This window comes from Aptenodytes forsteri, unplaced genomic scaffold (genome assembly GCF_000699145.1).
Source record: "Aptenodytes forsteri isolate BGI_AS27 unplaced genomic scaffold, ASM69914v1 Scaffold252, whole genome shotgun sequence".
Taxonomy (NCBI): domain Eukaryota; kingdom Metazoa; phylum Chordata; class Aves; order Sphenisciformes; family Spheniscidae; genus Aptenodytes; species Aptenodytes forsteri.
The window spans coordinates 1,410,924-1,432,344 of record NW_008794281.1 but is presented as its reverse complement, the minus strand read 5'-3'; the positions used below and the strand labels follow the sequence as shown (position 1 = coordinate 1,432,344).

At 36.5% G+C, this 21,421-nt stretch overlaps 1 protein-coding gene across 1 annotated transcript in view; it reads right to left on the bottom strand.

The window, feature by feature from the left end:
* PPFIA1 (PTPRF interacting protein alpha 1) overlaps positions 1-21,421 on the bottom strand; it is a 61,649-nt gene that overhangs the window by 12,806 nt on the left and 27,422 nt on the right. The window contains exons 11-23 of the mRNA XM_019473979.1: positions 21,043-21,126; positions 20,326-20,457; positions 17,898-17,960; positions 16,499-16,602; positions 15,710-15,842; positions 14,845-15,068; positions 14,212-14,446; positions 10,051-10,202; positions 9,092-9,264; positions 8,223-8,316; positions 1,564-1,645; positions 1,239-1,439; positions 335-397 (exon numbers count right to left, since the gene is read on the bottom strand). Coding sequence (XP_019329524.1) covers positions 335-397; positions 1,239-1,439; positions 1,564-1,645; positions 8,223-8,316; positions 9,092-9,264; positions 10,051-10,202; positions 14,212-14,446; positions 14,845-15,068; positions 15,710-15,842; positions 16,499-16,602; positions 17,898-17,960; positions 20,326-20,457; positions 21,043-21,126 — 1,740 coding nt within the window. The remainder of the gene's footprint in view (positions 1-334; positions 398-1,238; positions 1,440-1,563; positions 1,646-8,222; positions 8,317-9,091; positions 9,265-10,050; positions 10,203-14,211; positions 14,447-14,844; positions 15,069-15,709; positions 15,843-16,498; positions 16,603-17,897; positions 17,961-20,325; positions 20,458-21,042; positions 21,127-21,421) is intronic.

Genomic DNA, 21,421 nt, shown 5'->3' with positions numbered 1-21,421 from the left:
GAGGTTGCAAAACCCATCTACTGATTAAGTTTTCTGGAGAGAAGACATTTCCACACAAGTAATTCAATTTGTCTATTAATCAAATCAGAGCTCCGTTTTATAGATTAGAGTTTTGTTTACAATCTTATCAATGTTGATTTTTCCCCCCCTTCTGGAAAAAAAACTATCAAGATGCAGGTTACAAGGTTAATAATTAGAAGAAGCAATGATCCAGAATTTTAATGCATTAATTTGGAAAAAAAAGAAAAAAGAAAGACCAAAAGGCACTTGATTCAAATGTTCAAAAAGTGGGAAAAGCACTCTAGGAACAGAAGTGGCAACACTGTAAACTAACCGTTTGTTGGGTGGCTGTAAGATTTTCCATTTCTTCATGTGTTACCCAGACATTTCCCGTGGTCTAATATGACCCCACAGGGAACCAATCCCATCCAGTGAAAGGAAAGCAGTAACAAAGAGGAGAGGTTGCAGAACATATAAGCAATCGGTACATGTAAGGAGCAGGCATGGGCAAAAGCAATGGTTTCTAAAGTCTTAAGTATAGGTATATCTATTGAAAGTAATGGCATGGAATAAAAGCCTATTAACATGGATCACTTTTCTTCAAAGATATTAACAAAATTGAACGTGATAAATAGCTTACGCTGATGTAATTAACGGGCAAACACTTGAGACGGCTCTAATCCGAAAAATGCAGTTGTAGTCTAGTACGTAATCCCAGGAATCTCAGAAATAACTTTAGATTGTGGGGCAGACCGACTCATGAGAGGGAATTCACACTAACTTTAAGTGTCTAAATTTACTGTAGTATAGAGAGACAGGTGGACTCCTAGTTTATGTAGGCTGAACCATTATTTGGAGTTAATGGCCTTACACATGGATTAAAAGAGCCTCCAACTATGTTACACATTTCTGAATGCACATGTATACTTCATCTGTATTATAAATTCTTCTGAGGCCAAAAGATGAGGCAAATAACATGTACTCTAAATATTTTGGATTATATACTTACACTGACATGAAGTTCTCTTTCCCTTAAGAAAGAAAACGTAGTTACGCCTTCATTTAATTTCCATGAAAGGAAGAAACATCTTATATTTAAATAATGTGTTTCTCTACAATTTAATGTTTCCAGAATTTCTTATTTGAAGCTCAAATCCTTTCAGTTACATGTTTACGGCAGAATTTTTGGAAATTCTAATGGTTCTAAAAGACGTTTAATGCTGGATCACTTTCCTTACCGTCCTTGAGGTGGGAGGGGCAGATGGACTTGTTAGTGACATGATTTCTTGAATGGCCAGCCTCAGCTTCAGTCTGTGCAGAGGATTACTAATGCCAATTTCACGCTGTATTTCTGTATCAGACAAAGCTGACATGATAGCACCGCTTTTCACATTTGCTCGGCAAGCAGCCACATACCAGGCTGGCATCCCAACCCACAGCTGAAACACAAAAAAAAAAAGGAAGTAAGCAGGATCTGGAAAACATTCCTGGCTCCAAAACCTTAAATTCTTTAGAATTCTGTACACTAAGGTTTTTATTGTTTATTTTGGAGGGACCACTTACCTCCAGCCACACAACCACAGTAGGCCCATCCCACTGTGCAAAAGGTAAACCTTGTCTTCTGGCTTCCTCAAGCAGCTCATGCCTACAATTACAGAAATAGTTATTAGTAACAGAGAGAAACTAGTTATAACTAGACGTTACAATTCAAATACTGCATTCAATTGACCATCTTCTTTCCAATAGTTAGCTTTCTTCCTTTCTCAGCCTTATGAGATATACCCACTAAGGCAGCCACAGCACACGTACAAGGACTACGTAGTGACATAAGCTGAACTGGATAGGAAATTTCAGAGTGGCAGAGATGCTGGACCTTGCCTTTCGGAAATTTGTGTCTGAAACTGCTACTGCCACTCTAACCGACACTGCCAACACAAAGTGGAGATGCCAGACTTATTTGTCAGTCAGATTCTCAATTGCTGCAATTTTCTGTTCAGCAAATTAGACTGAACCAAAATAGTCACTTCTCCTCAACATGCAGATTTGAAACCTGTGGAAATGTATGAGTACATCAGATACCCATGCCATCGAAACAGTACTGTCCATCAGGCTGTCGAGGCTAGAAACTGGGACAGTAACCATTTAATTGGCAAATTTCAGTCTGCAACAGCAAGACTGTCAGAATTTCAGGCACAGCTTCAGACAACCATTATATTCAGAACGCCATGCTTTGGCAATTATATTCTGAAAGGCTGTGTACTGAAACTCAGCTTTCATCTCCTATGATGACACCATTTCCTTTGTTATTCTGGAACAGAAGAGACTGAAGTTTAACATTGACAATTCAGCTTACAGAAACAATGGAAGCTCACAAGATCCCTATAAATAGCTGCCAAAAATGTTTGATAAACCAAGAGACAAAAACTAGCGTTGCGGGTATTAGCATGCAATGTTGCTTGGATACTTCTGTCTGAAAAAATGGGTAAGGTCTGAAAAAAGCATATTTAAGCTGCCTTTGAAAGCTAGTTATATATGGTTAAGTCTCCACACACTCTCCTCAGAAGTTTAGAAAAAACAACTTCACCTAATTGGACAGTTTTTACTGTTTTATGCTTTTTATTCACGCCTGCAAGTGTAGAATTAAGAAGATAAGCAGCAATACTACAGATTCAGGATCCTACATTATGTATTTGTAATTTTCTCATAATTTAAAACAAACAAAATCTCCTCGCCTTCAGAACTGTATTGCAAAATACATCTACGATGATAAAATATTTAAAACCTACAGATATTAAAAAACTACCACACAAGACATCTCAAAAAGGGTTTACTGACAGACTAGTAGCTTTCTTTGCTAGTAGTACAAAATGGATATGCAGTATTCAGCTCTTTTAGACATGCCAGCATACCTAGGATCCTCACATTATGTTGGTAGATAGCTAAATATAAAAAATAATCAATGAAGTAATAAATATACTAGCAACTGTTTTATCAATAGATAGTACTTCTCCACCTGCATGTCAATAAATTCCTATTACTCTAGAAGAACCTCCCAATACTTTCTCCTAATTAAGTGTGCTGCCTAGGAATAAAAAAAGGGGAGGAAGGAAGGAGCTACCAGATAACTGGTTACAAATAACCATTCTAATGTACCCATTTTAAGACCCAACAATTAAGGCGGAAATAGTGTTCAGCAGTTAGCAGCTCAATAGCTAGATTTCACTAACAAAGAAGACTGTAAAAGTTAATACATATTTGTACACTTCAAAAAGATACATGTATTTCTAAATTAGGAATAAAGGATCAGCTATTTTCCTGCTACTGCGGAACACGTTACGTTAATCCCACAAATCACTAGCCCTGAATACATTCAGTTTTGCTTCACTTCGTTGTTTAAAGATTAAAAAAATGAGAAAAATAAATTAATAAGATATTATAAAATACTGCTTGGTAAGAACAGAATAAAATGCTTAATACTGTATTTGCCAGAAAGGAATACAATGTTTTTTCCAAGTACTTTAACTTCAAGACTGGTGTCCTTGTCTTCCTTTTTGGTGGTTGTGGTAACACAACCGTGCAGAGAGGGAGGCCCACTAGTGATGAAAGAGCACAGACATGCCCAAAGTAGCCTCAGGTTTGACTACGATGACCCCACGAGAGCATGTAATCACTGCCTCCCCCCCAGCTTATAAAGCTGCCTGGGGTATCGTATGTAATTCAAAGAACGGCAGTGTAATTCCTGCTAGTTTTATAAGTCTCCCTGCGTACTTCAAGTTAACCATGAAACACCAAATCATTTGGAGATGAACAGTACAGGGAATGTATCAACAGCGTAAGGAGAGGTTATAATGCAAACTTTAAAACTCACGGTGGTGAGTTTAAACTGGCACGGGTTGCCCCAAGAGGTGGTGGATGCCCCGTCCCTGGAAACATTCAAGGTCAGGCTGGACGGGGCTCTGAGCAACCTGCTCTAGTTGCAGATGTCCCTGCCCACGGCAGGGGGGTTGGACTAGATGACCTTTAGAGGTCCCTTCCAACCCAAACTATTCTGTGATTCTATTGTATGTGGAAAGCAATTGTGTGGCTGGAAGGAAGTGTTATGTGATGGAGGCAAACATGTAGAAACAGAAACAAACAAAGTAAACATGTTTGAGATAACTTTATGCAGAAATCATTCAATGGATCCAAAGAGGAACACATCCATGAAGCAGAAAATTATTTGTGGAATTTGTTCACATGCAAGAAGGGATAGAACCTTGCTTGCACAGGAAATCTTTAAACTGAAAGCTCAAGACATAGCACAGGCACAAAACATCTCATGGGAAGAATTCAAAGGCAGCTGCTGTTTTATCTGCAAATGACGCATCAATGGTTTTTTCCTATAGCAGAGAACTTCACTTTTCCAACAATTCCCTTCCAACTTCACCAAGAAACTCACTGCATTCCAGCAATACATGATCAGATTATGTAAAGATCACAGCTGACATGCCAGTTCAGTTTCACAGCCATCCAATTCTACCATTTAAGAAGTGGGTGCAAAATCCAGCTTCATATCTTTGTGAGGGGAAAAAAAATAATATTGCAGTAGTGTTGACAGTGCTAACAGATGGTATAAAGCTGGCACTGTGAAGGACAAAAGAATGTCAAAGGAGTAGCTGGCTACTGGAATAGCTCTTAGGTGACAAAACCAAGGGATAGATGTCTACAGACTTAATAAAAAGTTGGCTGAACGTCACTGGGAACACGAGACCAAATGTGCTGCTGCAAGAGGGGAACACTTGTTGTTAGACACATTCAAAAGGGCATCTAACACCAGCTGTGGAGAACAAAGAAACTGTGGTCATATGGGATGAGAAATGATGTCAAAACTGCAGGTGCCCGATGTAGCAGTGAACACACAAGGCCCTTTAAAGACCATCTGAAGTATTTGTATTTAGAATGGCACTTGGCAGGCAAGCATACTCTAACCCCACAAGGAAAATAAAGCAGCCCGGTGCACAACACCACTTTGGCATTGGCTTAAGACAGCACAGGAACGGATAAATCCAGAGCTTGCAGCCAAAGGGGAATGCTGTAGTCCAGATTTCTTGGATGGAACTGAAGAGAACTGATTTGGAAGAAGTTGAGATTAGAGGAAACACTGGAGGGGAGGTGGTGAAGACAGTGATACGGATGGAAATGACAGAGTTGCAAGATGCAAAAACTGAAAGGCAACAGTAGCAAAACATGAGATGAAAATAGACTAACTTCAGGCAGAGCATCAGTGGAAAGTTAATATCCTTATTATATACTGATTTCAGGTACGTAATAAACTTTTTGTGTGTAACTTTTTTTAAGGAGAGTTATCTTAAATTTAGGGTTGTCTTCCTTTTTGATAACACAGTATTAAGTTTGTTGTGTTGTACACAGAAAAACACAAATACAGTTGTGGCAAACGCTGCCAATAGTACAGCTCACAGAGAAGATGAACAGAATGAACAAAACACTAAAAACAACTTGAATTTAGTAAAAAGAGTGACGGTTTACAGAAATACGTCTATCTTGGAAATGAATTGCCACAAATGTCTACTATTGCTAAAAAACTTTCAAAACCCAAATTACAAAACTAATTCCATCTAAGTAGAGTTTAATATTTCCATTATAAAAATTCATTCCATGCAAATTAAGACAAGACATTGAACTAGCATTCACACTGAACTAGATGGCACTGGATTTATTTCAGCAACACATTTTCACAATAAATTCTTTTGAATCTAGTATCTCCTCTCATAATTAGACTTTTTTTGAAAAAAGTTAGGGCTTTTAAAATATTGCTAAAAAATCCAAATGAGATTTATCATAATTTCACAACAATCCTAATAAAATAAATATAAACTTACCCTGATCTTGCACTACCACATCAAATGGTAAACAAAAGGAAAATAAAACAATGAAGGAAAAATATAAAACTAGGATTAAACTGAACTCAAAGGCATACAAAACCAGACAAATAACGTATACCGTAATTTAATTCCGTAACTATAAATAGGTTTTTGTTAGTAAAGACACTGAATACTGCCCTCAGCCTGTTCGTGTGCATGCATGCAGAAATCAGAAAGATAAGCAAGCAAATAGGGATTAGAGCAACTATAAATAGAACTAGCTGTCATTGTTCCAAGCATTCAGGTAAGTGGAATTCTTTTCGCTGAATGCAGGATTTTATAAGTGAAGAGCCAGCCTCGAGAATTTGTTTTAACCCCACCCTCCTCCAATATCAAAGTAAAAAAACAATTCAGAGCAGCTTTACCACTTTTTCTTTTTGATAATAAACGTCTCAAGAAGGCAGCAAGGGATCTTTGACACTTCGTGATAATATTGATTCCTACGTTCGGAATACCCGTCAGGATTCTGAAACAGCTGGATTAAAGTATATTGCTGGGATTTTTAAAATGGTAGATTTGCTTCTCATGGAAGTTCAAAGGGCCCTGCTGCTGCTCTCAGCAGTAAGAGTAATAAAACTAAACATTATGATACGTATCTTCATCAACACAGTCTTGTTTCATACCCACTTTCACCGAAATATCTGAATCATAGATACCTTCCTGTGAATAAGCACGTACCCATATTTAATAGCTAGGCAAGGCAACTTCAAACTAAAAGTTTTCATTTGTCTAATATAGACACTTGCCTTTTAAGCAACCAACAACATGCAGCCATGAGGTATACTTTAAGTAATACCAGTAAATTTTTGAAAGGCAGAATGTTTACAAAGAAAAGGCATGATTTATCTGCAACTGCCTTTTTTGCATTTATTAAAGCAAGACAGCACAGATCATTTTACTCTAGAATGAAATTTGTTGCTGGTATTGAGAAAGATCTATACTGTTCAAAGAACAGACCTACCGCTATTTAGATATGACCAGACTAAAACTTATTTATTCAACCAAAATGTGGTATGACTTTAAAGCTCTCTAGAAAAGGGAAAATACCAGATCATAATAATGTACGATTGCCTTCAGTGTAACAGTCTGAAGAAAAACAGCTGAGCCTTCTGTTATACAAACAAAACCACATTCCATCCTGACTTTTCAAACCAACACACTGCTGGTTTTCATTAGCAGTCACCAGGCATTATTCTTATTTGTTAATAGAACTTAAGTACTGCAAGAAATCGCTCTTGCAAAGAGAAAATTAGCACACTTTCTTTTCAACATTCACTATTCTGTCCTCAGAAGTAAAAAACCAAGACAGGTCTGATCTTGGTCAGCTTTTTTGACACAGAGTAAAGACAGCTGAACAGAACAGAAGCAACAAAAGTTCAAGGTATATAGCTCAGTTTTGGGCGGAAAAATGCAAAGAATGCCTGAACCTACTTAAATAAATTTGAGTGTTTCCTGTATTACCATATAAGCATCAAGTCAAGATCTCTACTAGTAGCAATATCTATTTTTCACCTATGATTATAGTCTTTGCTTCATCTCTTCTAAGCCTGGGAACAACAAAGTGTTCAATAGATAGTCAAAAGGTGAACATTAAACTAAAGATTTTCTTGGACACATACTGAAAAAATTCTCACAACTAGCAAAAGGTAACCGCATATCTATGCCATAAAAAAAAGGCAATAGTCACAAATTATTAAAAAACAGAAAATCAGGGTTATATGGTGCAAGGAAAAAAGATTTTGCCTGTTAAAATATATGAGAGAAAATGTCAAGACAACCTCAAACACAAGTAAAAATATTAGTGAACGCAGCAGCGGTTAGCAACACAAAAGGAAAGACTTTCAGAGTCACCTGCGAGAAAGGAACCAGCAAATGCATACAGAAGGATGTCTGTACAGAACATCTCATGCTTTCACTGTCAACTCTTTCACACTCTGGAGCAAGTAATAGCCAAAGACAACTCTGGGAAATCTTCCAAATTAATTAAACACAAAGCAGGTATTTAATAAACAAATCTGGGGGAAGGTTTGATAAGAGTCCATTTTTATCTCCAAGTTTGTTTATTAGAGCATTTCAACAATAAGCTTTCAGCACTGAAATTTGTTTCAAACTTACCACGACCTATGCTACTATAAATGTTCTGGAAAAAAAATAGTAAAAAAAAAATTCTACAGAGGCTTATTAGCCATAGCACCATACTAGGCAAAAATACCTGAAAACAAACAAAAAAAAAGAAAACAAAACATTTTTAAACAAAGCAATATCTTGACAACAGAGGATTAAAAATATTCAGTAACTTACTTTTTCTGCATTTTCCTGTTTTTTTCTGCCTGACCTCCAAGCTTGCTGAGACCTAATGCATCCTGAGAGGAACTATCTGCTTCTGCCATGCCAACTACAAAAAAAATAAACCAAAAACCAGTCTTGTTATCTTCTCAATTTTGGCCAGTTATAACTCAAAATCACTACTGCTTTCCTGAACAAAAGTATTTAATCCTTTGTAATATTACTGATCAGAAATGTACAAAGCCAAACCTCCAAGCCCATCTATCACTCTATTTTCTAGTTGAATTAATACCCATCAAAATGGTATTTAAAGACAGGAAAATCAGACTTGCATGGACTCAAATAGGTGCTGCCTAAAACCAGCTGGAGTCACACACACGTTACAACCACCTGTAAGATGAATTCTCAGTGTTCCCATATCACTTATGGTTGGTGTCAACATCAAGGGCCCCGCTTTACGCAAAGAATTACGCAAGAGAGAAAGGTAACCATAGCATTTACTAAGCCAGCTGGGTTCGTTTCAAGGGAGTTCCTTTGCGTCCAAAGTGAAGACATGACTGTTGGTGTCAATACCAACAAAAGCCTCTTTCACTTCCGATACACAGTTGAAATTTTTGCTTCACAAAACAAGCCATAACAGTTCAATAAGTTTCAATAACCTGGTACATGAGACTAAAATGACAGCAATACCTGACTCACTGACCTTGCATCTTACACTCATAAAAGGACCTAGCAGAAGATTCAGTGTCACTAGTTCCAAAAAATGCTGTACATCAGCACCAAAATAATCAGTCATAAATACGCACATACTGATACAGACATCATAAAATTCAGTCTTTCACTCTCCCTCTTACTGTGCGCAAAAAGAAAAAAAGCAAACCAACCTTGTCCTAATGTTTCCTTGCCTGTTTGTCCAGGTCGTCCCTTTTCTTTCTTGCCAAACAAGCGGCCAATAGAGGATTTGATCCCCTTCTTTTTGGGGGCTTTATGAAGGGAATCTTGGCTACTATTGCTGCTACTAGGATTACTTGTTTGCCCATCTTGCGAGCCTGTTGAGCTTTACAAAACAAGGAGTCATAAAGGAGCACATGTACACCAAATTCACTGGCATAACATAGTGAGAGACAAGTTCAGGTTTCTGTGCAGGTTAACGAAAGCTCAGTAACACTAATGACATCTAATTTCACCTTTTAATGAGTCATGAAAAGAAACCTATCTACTAAAATACATGTCATTAAACAGAAAAAACAGTGGAAACAACTAAATCATGCAGGAAAGGAAGGGTTATAATATTTATATACTACAGCATGGAACTACAAGTCAATTCTTACTTTTTTAAGAAATAAAAGTGTTTAAAGTGCAATTCAGAGAGGCCAAAGTTGACAACCCAAGTTCCTGACAAATTGAGGCAGACAATGGAAGTTTGAAATACTTGAGTGGAATCCATCTCAGATACTTAGGCACTTTGAAAAGAAAGTCTGTCAATCAAAATGATGGCAATACTGCAACTTATTTCTAAATTTATAGCTAAATTCCTACCTGTGAAAGACGACTGGAATTGTACATCTTTCATTTCCTAAACATGAAGCAAACTTAATGCAGACCTTGAGTACCAGAAGAATTCTTCACATAAAGCCATTTCTGATCATTAACAAAATCTGTATTCTTGTTGTTTATGTAACATAGTCATCCATTTATGTGTTCATTCTCTTTACTTTCGAGAAACGCTTCAATATCTAAACTAAAATCCTACAGGCTGAACAGCTTTGCAGTTTTAGGATTTTATTCTGATGATCTGAAACACTGAGTTACTGGTAGGTCTGACTTATTCACAGCTACTTACTTTCTTATGTCCCTGATATCTTCATGGCTCACTGTATGCAAAGCTCCTTTTTGGACTCTGTCCAAACGCAAAGATCGAGGTGAAGAAGGTGGTGATGTCTCACATTTTATTGTGGTTTTATCATCTCGTACCTCTTCTCTAGAAGCTGGAGACTAATGGAAAATGAATGAAAACTTGAGGGATTAGTTGGAAATGCCAAAACATGAATGCAATATCAACGCTACACAAAATATTGAAAGGAAAAATCAATTATTTCAGTGTTAAAGGAGTACTCTTGCCCTTACCATTCTGCAGTTGCCTATTTTTTGTTTGACTTCTTTCTGGATTTTCTGTTACCTTCAGTGACAAACTACTAAATTTCAGTCTTAGCTAGTTAAATGAGCAAGTAGCACTCATCTTTTTTTCATTCACAGAGTTAAGAACTAAAGTAATGTCTTCAGCACCATAAAATGAATATACCCAACTTCAGTTTAAGCAAGTGCAAAGACAGAAAACCAGAGTCCTGTGAAAAGAACGCATCTTGATTCTCACTGTTATGTGTTTAGACAATCATTAGCAAGATTACCAATTCTATGAAGTCAGTTTCTACATACCTGTCACTATGGCTTATCTCAAAGTTCAAATAACAGAAATTAAGACTTATTTGTGTGTGCACTAACAGATCTTTAAAATTAAATATTGTTTCATGAAGACTGCAAAATAGTGGTTACAAACAGAAAGCAACACAACAGTCCCCCACACCAGCAAAAAAAGCCAAACAAAAAACCCACAAAACAAAACAAATCCATACTTATGTTAAGAAGATAAACCATTTTATGTTTAACATCAAAGAGCATATAATCTTGCTTTATTATAAGGTTAGCCTGCAAATGCTTTCTTTTATGTTTCTGTTATCCATTAATGAGTTTGGGGACAGGGAAGGAGATGAAGGGGCACACCAGTAAATAAAGAGTTTTACCTTTCTACGGTGTTTCCTTAAATCACTAGGCTGACAGATGCATGCAAAGAAAAGAAATTTAGAAAAGCCATATTTACTGTAAACTGCAGCACAGACTGAAACAACTAGTACACACAAAACATATTAGGGAGACTATAAATAACAATTACAGCAATAGCACAGAGAAAGATACAGAGTATGAAGTACTCTTCAAATCACAGATTACTTAAATGTATCCCTGAAGAGGGGAAAAGGAAGAAAAAAAAAAATCAAGACTTATAGTTGGTTATCTACAAAAGTACCGTAGATATTTCAATGTATCGGTACCACAGGCAAATTAGCACACAAAACGTGCATTACCTTCAGCAAGAAAAAACGTAAAGCATATGGGGGCGTAAGGTGTTGCTTTTAAAAAGTGAGAGGATTTCCAGTCATATGTCAAGGACTTGCCTTGAACTATATAACCTACATGGTAGCCACAGCAGGCTATTTAATATGTTGTCTGTGCTAGTCCCTTCTCACACCTTAGCAATTTCCGCAGTTGCTTCCTACATAGCATAAAAAGCAGCCATACTTTAACACTGTGAAAGACAGAGTGCCAACAATAGCTGATTTCTATACAGTAACAGTATTCTGTTCTTTCCACTAAGTTTAAAGTGCTGGAATGTTTGAGCAAGAGACTACCACCAGTTTTATTTTATCCTCCATCCACTCCAGAAGTCACTGTATCTCAATTCCTAGGTACTTCCCATCTCTGCCAGTGCACAGAGCAAGGCAGCAACCCTGAGTTACATGAACAAGTTATCAAGTTATTCGGACTGATGCTGACAAAAGTTTAATTGAGGTAACTTGCTTAATAATTATCACTGTATTTGGACACAAATTATTTCAAGAGACTGTAACCAAAATAAAGTCAGTCCCCTTCAAAGTTTGGCGGGGGAGTTGTGTGTTCTTTCCCTCCCACAAATGACAACTTTTAATAATTTTTTATTTCAAATACATGCAAACTATGCAGCATTAATGTGCAAAGTTTTGTTCAACCTGACCGTAGAGTATTATGTTAATAAATCATAAGTTCATAGAATCATAGAAGAGTTTGGGTTGGAAGGGACCTTTAAAGATCATCTAGTCCCTCCAAGTTCTTAGATAAAGCGCAGACGACTCCTTTTATCCTTGCTGGATCTTTCATCTATTAAACCTGATAACCCATAAAAACGAAAATGTTTACCATATGGAATGAAAACGGTCCACAAGAACTGTTCCAGAGAGCTGTAGGTTTCACAGTTTATCATGTTGATGCTTTTTAATTAATTTTAATCATGGGGGGGGGTTCAGCTAACTGAACTGTCTAACACCACTACTGCGGTTAGCATTAAGCTAATGTTGCCATCATGCTCAAACTAATGCAACTTTCTACTAAAACGTCGAAAAAAAATCCCCACAAGAACTCATTCAGTCTGATAATTCATGATAGCCGTTCCAAAAGTTTCTAGGAAGCTCTTGTTCTGTAATTCTAGAAGCACAGCTTCTTGTTTTCATGCTTTCGCAAATCAGTTGCCAGGTACTAAAACGTCAGACCAATGCAACTGCAAACAATGGATCAAGTGCCTTTGAGTTACAATTGTTATGATCTAAAGTGAACTTAATTATTTTACTTTTGTTCAGTTACATTAGATTTTAACGTAAGACACACATTCTTCTGATCTAGTTTTCATGAAAATAGCTACTTAAATTTGCATGCTTTCGCAAATCAGTTGCCAGGTACTAAAACGTCAGACCAATGCAACTGCAAACAATGGATCAAGTGCCTTTGAGTTACAATTGTTATGATCTAAAGTGAACTTAATTATTTTACTTTTGTTCAGTTACATTAGATTTTAACGTAAGACACACATTCTTCTGATCTAGTTTTCATGAAAATAGCTACTTAAATTTGCATAGGGTTTTCTGTAAGAGAAGTACTTAGCTTAATTACTTATTACTGTGAAAAGTTAGAATATAAAGCACTCCACATTTTGAAATTTTTTAGTTTCTGTAAGTGTGCTTGACCCTGGATATACAGCTAGAGCTAGTATAATCTTTTTTTTTTTTTTAAATGCAAGAAAGGGGATTCCTTTTTATGAAAAAAAATATACTTTTTGGTATATGTACACATTCCTTTTACAAAGCCAGCAAAAGTAGTTAGCCACAATACTTGTTTTTAAACACTCCTATAAGACCCAAATGAGCCAAGTCAGTCATTTACAGTCCACCTGCTCCTAGAGCAATGGGTAGCATTCCTTGTCTACCAATTGGTATGGCATAGGCATGATACAAGTGCAGTAATCCAAGACAGTAAGGTATACTAAGTATGGTGTTGCATGTACAATTAATAAGTATAGTTTCCAAATGCACATGCAAATCTGGATAAAAAGTAATGTATATAGAACTAAGTTAGAGAAGGAGCTTTTCCTGGAGAGTGCTTGCAAATAAATACCTGTATCCAAGATGCTCCTTAGTGAAAGGTATTCCAAATACGAGAAACTTTTTACATAAATGTTAAGTAAATCTAACAAAAAAGTGGAAAAGTTGTGTCTTGCTTTTACAGATAGGTTTACATGCATAAAGCAGCTCCTAGAAGGATTAATTTTTCTAAGCAGTCATATGAATGCCAAAAGAATGGATCCATCTTTCTCTACTCGCTGAACTGCTAAGCCCAAGCTACTACTTCATCAGCTACTAGGTCTAACAGATACTTCTTTTACCTACCAGTCTTAATAGGCTAAAACAAGGCACTAGCACTCAATATTAAAACAGCTGTGATACCTTCACAACCGTCAAGACTAATGCAATATATGCAAATCTCTTTTTAGCTGAGTATTTAGTGGAATAGTGGACTGCTAAAAATCAAGTTCAAAGCAGAGGGAGAAACTGCTTGCTGTACCAGGGGTTGAAAAGAAAACATTATTTCTTCTAGGAAGAGGAGTCAGAAGAAAGACCATAACAACAGAAGGAATACTTAGGCATGAGATGTTGACCAAATAATAGACTTGAGTTCTGAACGTTTTTCCTAATCATTATGACTGTATCTTACACTTTTTATAGAAGTTGAAAGGAAGCAGTAGAAAAACCTAGAGAAAGGAAAAATACAGCTGAGTAAGAAGGAGAGGAAGGGGAAATCAAACCACCCATTTCCTAGAGAAAAGGAACGCTTTTCTGAAAAATTAAAGTTAATGGATACTTACCAGTGTCATGATACCTAGTCTGTCCACTTCCCGAGCTGGACTATGTGGAATCCGCCTTGGGGTGGAGCGGCCACTGCCAGGCGGGGAAGAACCAGCAAGTGAACCACTTGCATAGGGAGGAGGAATGGAGCTCATGGACCGGAATCGGCCATGGGCATCCAAACTTCCACTACCCACTCTGCTTTCAATCTCCTCTGCACGCTGCTCTGTGTTTTCCTTTTCTTCTTGTATAAGTCTAAAAGAAAAAAGTTTCACAGGAACATGAGATTCAAACAAGTACCATATAAACAGAAAGGCTGACTCAGGCATTAGAAAGCAGCAGCACTTGGCAGACAAAACAGCCACACTGAAAAATCTTCTAATCCAATCTGAAAAAAAAAAAGCGGTAAACACCACTGCTATCACCATCATGCAGGGATTTCTGTCAAACTAGTAATACACAATCCCTTCCGTAAATGGGACTGAAGACAAAGAACCTGAAAAGAGTACTTAGAAGTAACTAGTTTGCTTATGCCTGTCAACCCGCAGGAAACTGAATGGGCAACCACCATTTTCCGAGTAACCACACAAAAAGGATTTCTAGTGTCACAGAAATTCATTTTTATCAAAACCTTAACAGCAGATAGATCATACCTAATCTCTTTGTTGATTGCATCCAACTGTTCTTGAAGCATCATGGCCAAAGTCTGAGCATCAGCCTGACCACTTGGTGATAGCAGATCAACTGAACTGAATATAGTCTCCCTATCATCCTCAACGTCAGACACATCAACATCGCTTTCAAATGCTTGTGCCACATTTGCCAATACACTTGCTTGCTGGGCTCGCTCCCAGTCCTGCTCGTTCAGAGTTTGAACCTAAGAGAATTAATAAAAAAAAAAAATCCAAACTCAAATGGGAAAAACATTACATTTCTACTGTTTTTCAAGATGTTTAAAATAATTTTTAAAAAGCCCACTTACATGCTGGATGCATCCATCAAGACAGCAATGTTTAGAGAAATGTTAAAAAAAAAGCTATAATGTAGAAAACTTCGCACCTTGCAGTTAAGTGAAATTTAAAAATGCACAGTCCCATATCTTGGCTATATGTACTCTAAATTATGGCAGAATTTTGATATCAAATCCAATGAGAATTTTGGAATCAGCTTTATGTAATGCGAACTTATGTGTCCTGAAAGGGACTTCAAATTGCTTGCAGAACAGTAACGTGATAGATACTTTATGTATAGGCACAGAAGTAGGACTGTTTCAACTTATATTTTACAGGCTTATCACACGTAAAACAAATTGGACTTCAAAATCCCAGTTTTGCAATTATTTGTTAACAATTAAAAAGACTCGTAGCTGTGCATTAGTTAGTAAAACGGGATACATAAAATCTAGCAGTTTCATTGCTAGGTACCCCTATTCTAAAAACTCCTTGCAATAGATCAGCCTCATCTAATCTGCTTAGTTGCCAAAGTTTTATTTTTATTTTAATTTCAGAGTTCTATTACCTTTGAAGGCTCATCTCTGAGCGCTGCCAAGCGTCCTTTCTGGGGACGCCTTAACACTGATGAGGTGCCATAGGAGTCTGTATGACTATCAACCACAGACGAAGATGTCATAGGGTACCTGAAGTCTGGTCGGCTAGAACACAAAGAAACATTTTATCCTTACGAAGGCAGGGGGAAACAAACCAAAAAACCCACCCAAATGATTCCTATTGTCCCACCAGTGCCATTTTTTCTAAGCACTATAAAAACTGCTTTATATGCTCTATAAAGAATACGTTTTATAGCTATGACTAAAGTGTTTTCAGTTATAATAGACAAAATTACATTTTGCAAAGTGACTTTAAAGAAATTAGAAAAACTGAACTGGAATTAAGTGCTGATACCTATGATGAAGTGATGTGGCTCTGAGTCTCACTTGGTCATTTTCAGCTCTTAATGCTTCAACGTTTAATACAAGTTGATCCTGTAAAAATAAACAGATAAAATACATAACAATATGCTTAAAAAAAAATCAGTGTCAAATACCAATATAAACTAACATAGGGTACCTGAAGTCTGGTCGGCTAGAACACAAAGAAACATTTTATCCTTACGAAGGCAGGGGGAAACAAACCAAAAAACCCACCCAAATGATTCCTATTGTCCCACCAGTGCCATTTTTTCTAAGCACTATAAAAACTGCTTTATATGCTCTATAAAGAATACGTTTTATAGCTATGACTAAAGTGTTTTCAGTTATAATAGACAAAATTACATTTTGCAAAGTGACTTTAAAGAAATTAGAAAAACTGAACTGGAATTAAGTGCTGATACCTATGATGAAGTGATGTGGCTCTGAGTCTCACTTGGTCATTTTCAGCTCTTAATGCTTCAACGTTTAATACAAGTTGATCCTGTAAAAATAAACAGATAAAATACATAACAATATGCTTAAAAAAAAATCAGTGTCAAATACCAATTTATAAACTAACATTGAGGGGTTTTTATCTCATTTTTACGAAACTCAGAAATAACAGATTTTAAAACATATCCTTCAATGACTTAAAATGTAAAAATTATTTTTGCTACACACAATACAGCACCACCACAAAAGGGCATTCAGGAATAATTCTGTTGCCTCTCTACACTGTGACTCTAGGTAATGACAACGTGTATTTTAAAAACAGCTACTAAATAAAATTCACATATTACTAGCTTTACTACAATTAAGTGATAATGTTTAATAAGAAACAAGAAGATTTTTCAAGTGCTGTGCACAAAAGGTTCTAAATGCATTCACCTTTAACTTTTGACATTTTTACATGCTCTAGAAACTCAGAATTTAACAACAGAGAAATCCAACGAATGAGAAAACAATGAAAAAGTAATAAAAGTGGCTGATGATGAACATCTGTGCCTTGTGTGGAAACTGCTGGCCTACACACACAAAAATTCAAAGCGCATTCTGCAAAATATTCTGAATGCGTTCTTCATTTTATTACAGAAGCACATCCTCTACAGTTTGGCCTAGCTACTTACTAGAATGATTTGGGGAGATGCAGTACACCTGTGATTTAATAAGCAATAACAAGTATTATTTCAGAACAGATAGCGTGACCACAAAATCAATTGCCACTGCTTAAGGATGCAAAGAAATGAAAGGCCCCACCACTATTATTCAAGAAGGGAAATTGTCAGTTCCAGGACAAGCAAAACACCAGACAGCTGCTATTGCAAAGGAACAGCCAAGTCTAATAAATATTTCTCTCCCTGCCCCCCAATTCTTAAAACTTTAAAAAAAAATTTTTATCAGTCGAACAAGCATTTCACGATACCCAATGCTTTAAGAAAAAACTTAGGGGAAAATACCCAACGTTAAAAGTATTTCTCTTTTCTTTTTAGTGTTCAAGGTCATAAGTACAACAGTATAAAAATTCTACACAATCGTCAAACTTCGGCAAATTGCCAATATATCCAGCCACTTTACATATTCAGAAGCGTGTCAAGTCTTTGAGTAAAAAGCTATGTATTACCTAGAAAATCATCATAGCGCTGAGGCACACAATACCATAAAATGAGCAGTAACAGCTCCCTACTTTTAAACAGACGAGGTAATGTTAAGTTTTATGGGGGAATTCAAATCTGGTCCTGCTAGATAGCAATGAAGCAATTATTTTCCAATATAATATTTCAGAAATGTGTATTATACCTTTTCATGCTGAAGTTCCTCTATTTGTTTTTTTGCATTTTCAATTTCTCGAAGAAGTGAATTCTAAAATAAAATGTATCACAAATAATGTTACTTATAGAAGCTTTCAACTCTTAAACCATAACCAAGATGAGTATCAAAAAGTTTCAGTTAACACTATACAGATGCATCTTAAGTTACAGATACTTTATTGCTTACATCTTTTCACTTTGATTAAAGTTGAACGTTTATCCTTTCAGGTGTACAGCCCTCTAAATAACGGATTTAGTAATAGTACAAGTTCTACAAAAATTTAATGCCAATACCAGCGTTTTAAAGCTCCGTTTGACAAAACTGGTAAAAAAAAAAAAGGAATAATTAGGCAGCTAAAATAATTCAAAGTAATTCACTGAGTGGTTACTAAGGCATTACTGTCTGTTTTCATTAGTTTTTCATTTTATTTTCACTTGCCTTACCTACAAAATTACTACACAGTAATTTCTTGGATGCACTGTACCTCCGGAATGCAACACTCACTGACTTACAGGCCTTCATTAACATCAGAGCTGTCATCTTTACAGTTATACCATGACTTCTAAACAACTCCAGTACATATAAATACTTATGACTACTACAATCTCTTTACTCAAAGCAGTTTCCAAATTCAGACTAAGAATCATCTGAGAATTAAGAAACATTTGAGAGCTACAACAATCAATTTCAACCACTGTACTTGACTGTAGTATGTGATACCAAGAAAAACATCAGAGATTCCCCCTTCTAATAGGAAACTTATAACTGGGTCATTTCCTTTTCCTTTTCCACCATTGCCAAGAAGTTCTGCTAAACACATTTCCTTGAGGTAAGTAATACCATTACTTGCATCTTAAACGTGTAATAAAGTTTCATACGTGAACAAACAAATCATTCCGGGGAAAAAAGCCCAAGTGATCAGAAGAAAGTCTTAAAATTTTACCTGCGTGTTTCTTTCCAACTTATCATAAAAGAATGAGCTGGAAGCCACAGCAAGAATACTTTTCTAGACGCTGTTACTTACAGTGAAGGGCAACTAGATTTTCCTCATTATTCATGAACATAGTTAGGGTTTGGAGAGTAAAGGGGAGTTAGGGTTAACCCTAAGACACCCCTGCAATAGTCAAGCATTTAAAAAAAAAATTGTGGTCAGCTGTTTTTCAGAAATTGAATTTATAAAGACTGTTAGAACAACCTTATGGATGTCATAACAAGGCCCATAACAAGAATTTCTGAAGTATTAGGAGCAGCTGGTGATCTTGAAAACAGCGATGTTAACTAAAAACCACAAGACAAAGTTTGCAGCCTTAGATGCCAGACGATAAGCACCTTTATCATTAACTCAAAGGACGAGAATCGGTAGGACCTACATTTGTTCTGCAGCACCCAATTTCTCTCAGCTCCAAGAGCGCAAAAGCAGGGAAAAGAACAAACTAAATTTTTGTAATGATCTGAGGGGAGCACAGTCCTGGAATTCTGGAAAGAGACGTCAGATACCTGACTGATGGTTTAGGGATGAGAACTGAGTTGACATGAATGCAAGAGAAAGTAAACATCTATTAAAGTCTGAATAGATCATTATATATTGCAGCTGAAGCATTTTATTGCCATGACTTTAAAACAAAAGCCACTCAGCTTTTATTGAAACATTTCCCCAGATGGTCATTTCACCCTCCAGTAAAAGAAACTAAGTATTTTTTTAATCCAAGACAAAGCAGTTCAAAGTCAGCATCAAGCAAAGTGCTACTTTAGAAGACACTGCTTTGTTCGATGCAGAGTAAGGGAATCCTCAAAGACATGCACGGAAGAAAAATCTGTCATGACCTAGATCCAAAAGCAGAAGGCGAAGAAACAGAGTAAAGTATGTCACAAGTTAGAAGATTAATTGAATACAGGGGAAAGCTCTGTGATGTGCATTGACAACCCAGGGAACAGTCCCTTTACATTCATATAACCTGTCTCAAAATGATCTCCCTGCGAAGAAAATGCAAGATTGTTTCAACTTGCAAGAATCCCACAATGACTCAGAGTAACTGCTACAGAAAAAAGCAGTGGGAAATAAAAGAAACTGAACTGAAAAGGTCAAAGTTCTAGTCCTAATTCTTTAGCCTTCCTGTATTACACTGGATGAGCCTATTTATGCAGCCCACACCAGTCAACTAAGAAAGTATAAAGCTTCTTAAAAGATGTCTTCTCAACACTGTAGTACAACGCCCAGGGACAATCTCAAAAAAACCCAACAAATTTTAAGAACTTATTTTCAAAATCAAAACTAGAAAACAGCCTTAACAGAAACTACTAATTAATAAGGATTTAGTATTTATTTACTGAAGTTACAGACACATTATAAAATACACAAATCACTGCAGAATGTTGAACATCTAATTAACGTATCTGCTGGAATGTGACGTGTTACCTTATCTTCCAAGGCAGCCATCCTTTCCTTGAGATGAAGCTGAAGCCTTTCATTAGATTCAGACAGAAGCTTATCAACAGTTTCTGACAAACGTTTATTATGCTCTTCATTCATCTTCTCTCTCTGTCTAGCCTAAGATACATAAAAGCCACTGAAATAACTTAAAATTTACAATGCCTATAACAATTTCCAGATTGTAAAAACAGTAAGCTTTCTTTAATCCAAATGCATTTTCTTTAGCAGAAATATTTTTCCAAAGGAATAAGGAATAGTGCATGTACCCCCATGACTAAGGGAGTGTAAGGGACACCTCAGACTTCAAAAACTGTTCCAAGATCAGAAGCTTGAAAATCTGAGCTTACACTTCAAGAAAAAGCAGATTTCAGAACCAATTCCATTATTTATAACCTAGGAACCAATTTTTCCATAGTCATTTAATTCAGCAAGTTTTTGATCTGTCTCCTCATCAGGAAGTACGACTAGCAATTAGGTATTTCCAAACATATTTGAAACTGACTGGAGACTTCCAGCTTTTTCTTGACATTTAAGGTTAGCCATAGTACAATGGCTCAAATCTCCCAACTATCAGCCAGCCTAAACTCTGGCTTTATTTTAGAGATGAGAAATAAAAACAGCTTTGCTGAATGATAGTCAGCCATGAAGGGGATTAGATTATTTCTTTCAGCTTTGTATCTTTGCCAAAAATTTGTACGGTACCCTTTGCAGTTCTTGATTCTTTTCTTCTAGCTGTGCTTCCATCTGTCTCAGTCGTTCCTCTATATTGCCATGTCTCTCCTCAGCCTGTCAATTTGAAAACAAAATTAGAATTTGTTTTTTTTTAAAAAAGGTTTCAGAAGCATAGAAACATTGAAGCACAATAACATATCTAACATGCTTTGCGCAACTGCCATTCATGGTAATACACAATGCAGAATAGATGCCTTTCTGTCGCTAAAAGGACCTAGTAAGAGTTCATATGGTAAGTAACAAAATGATGAAGCCTCTCATCTCCAAGTACCATGAATCAACTACTATTTGCAAATGAGCTTGCAACAGCAGAAGTTCATTCAAATCCCCAAGAATTAAAAAAAAATAA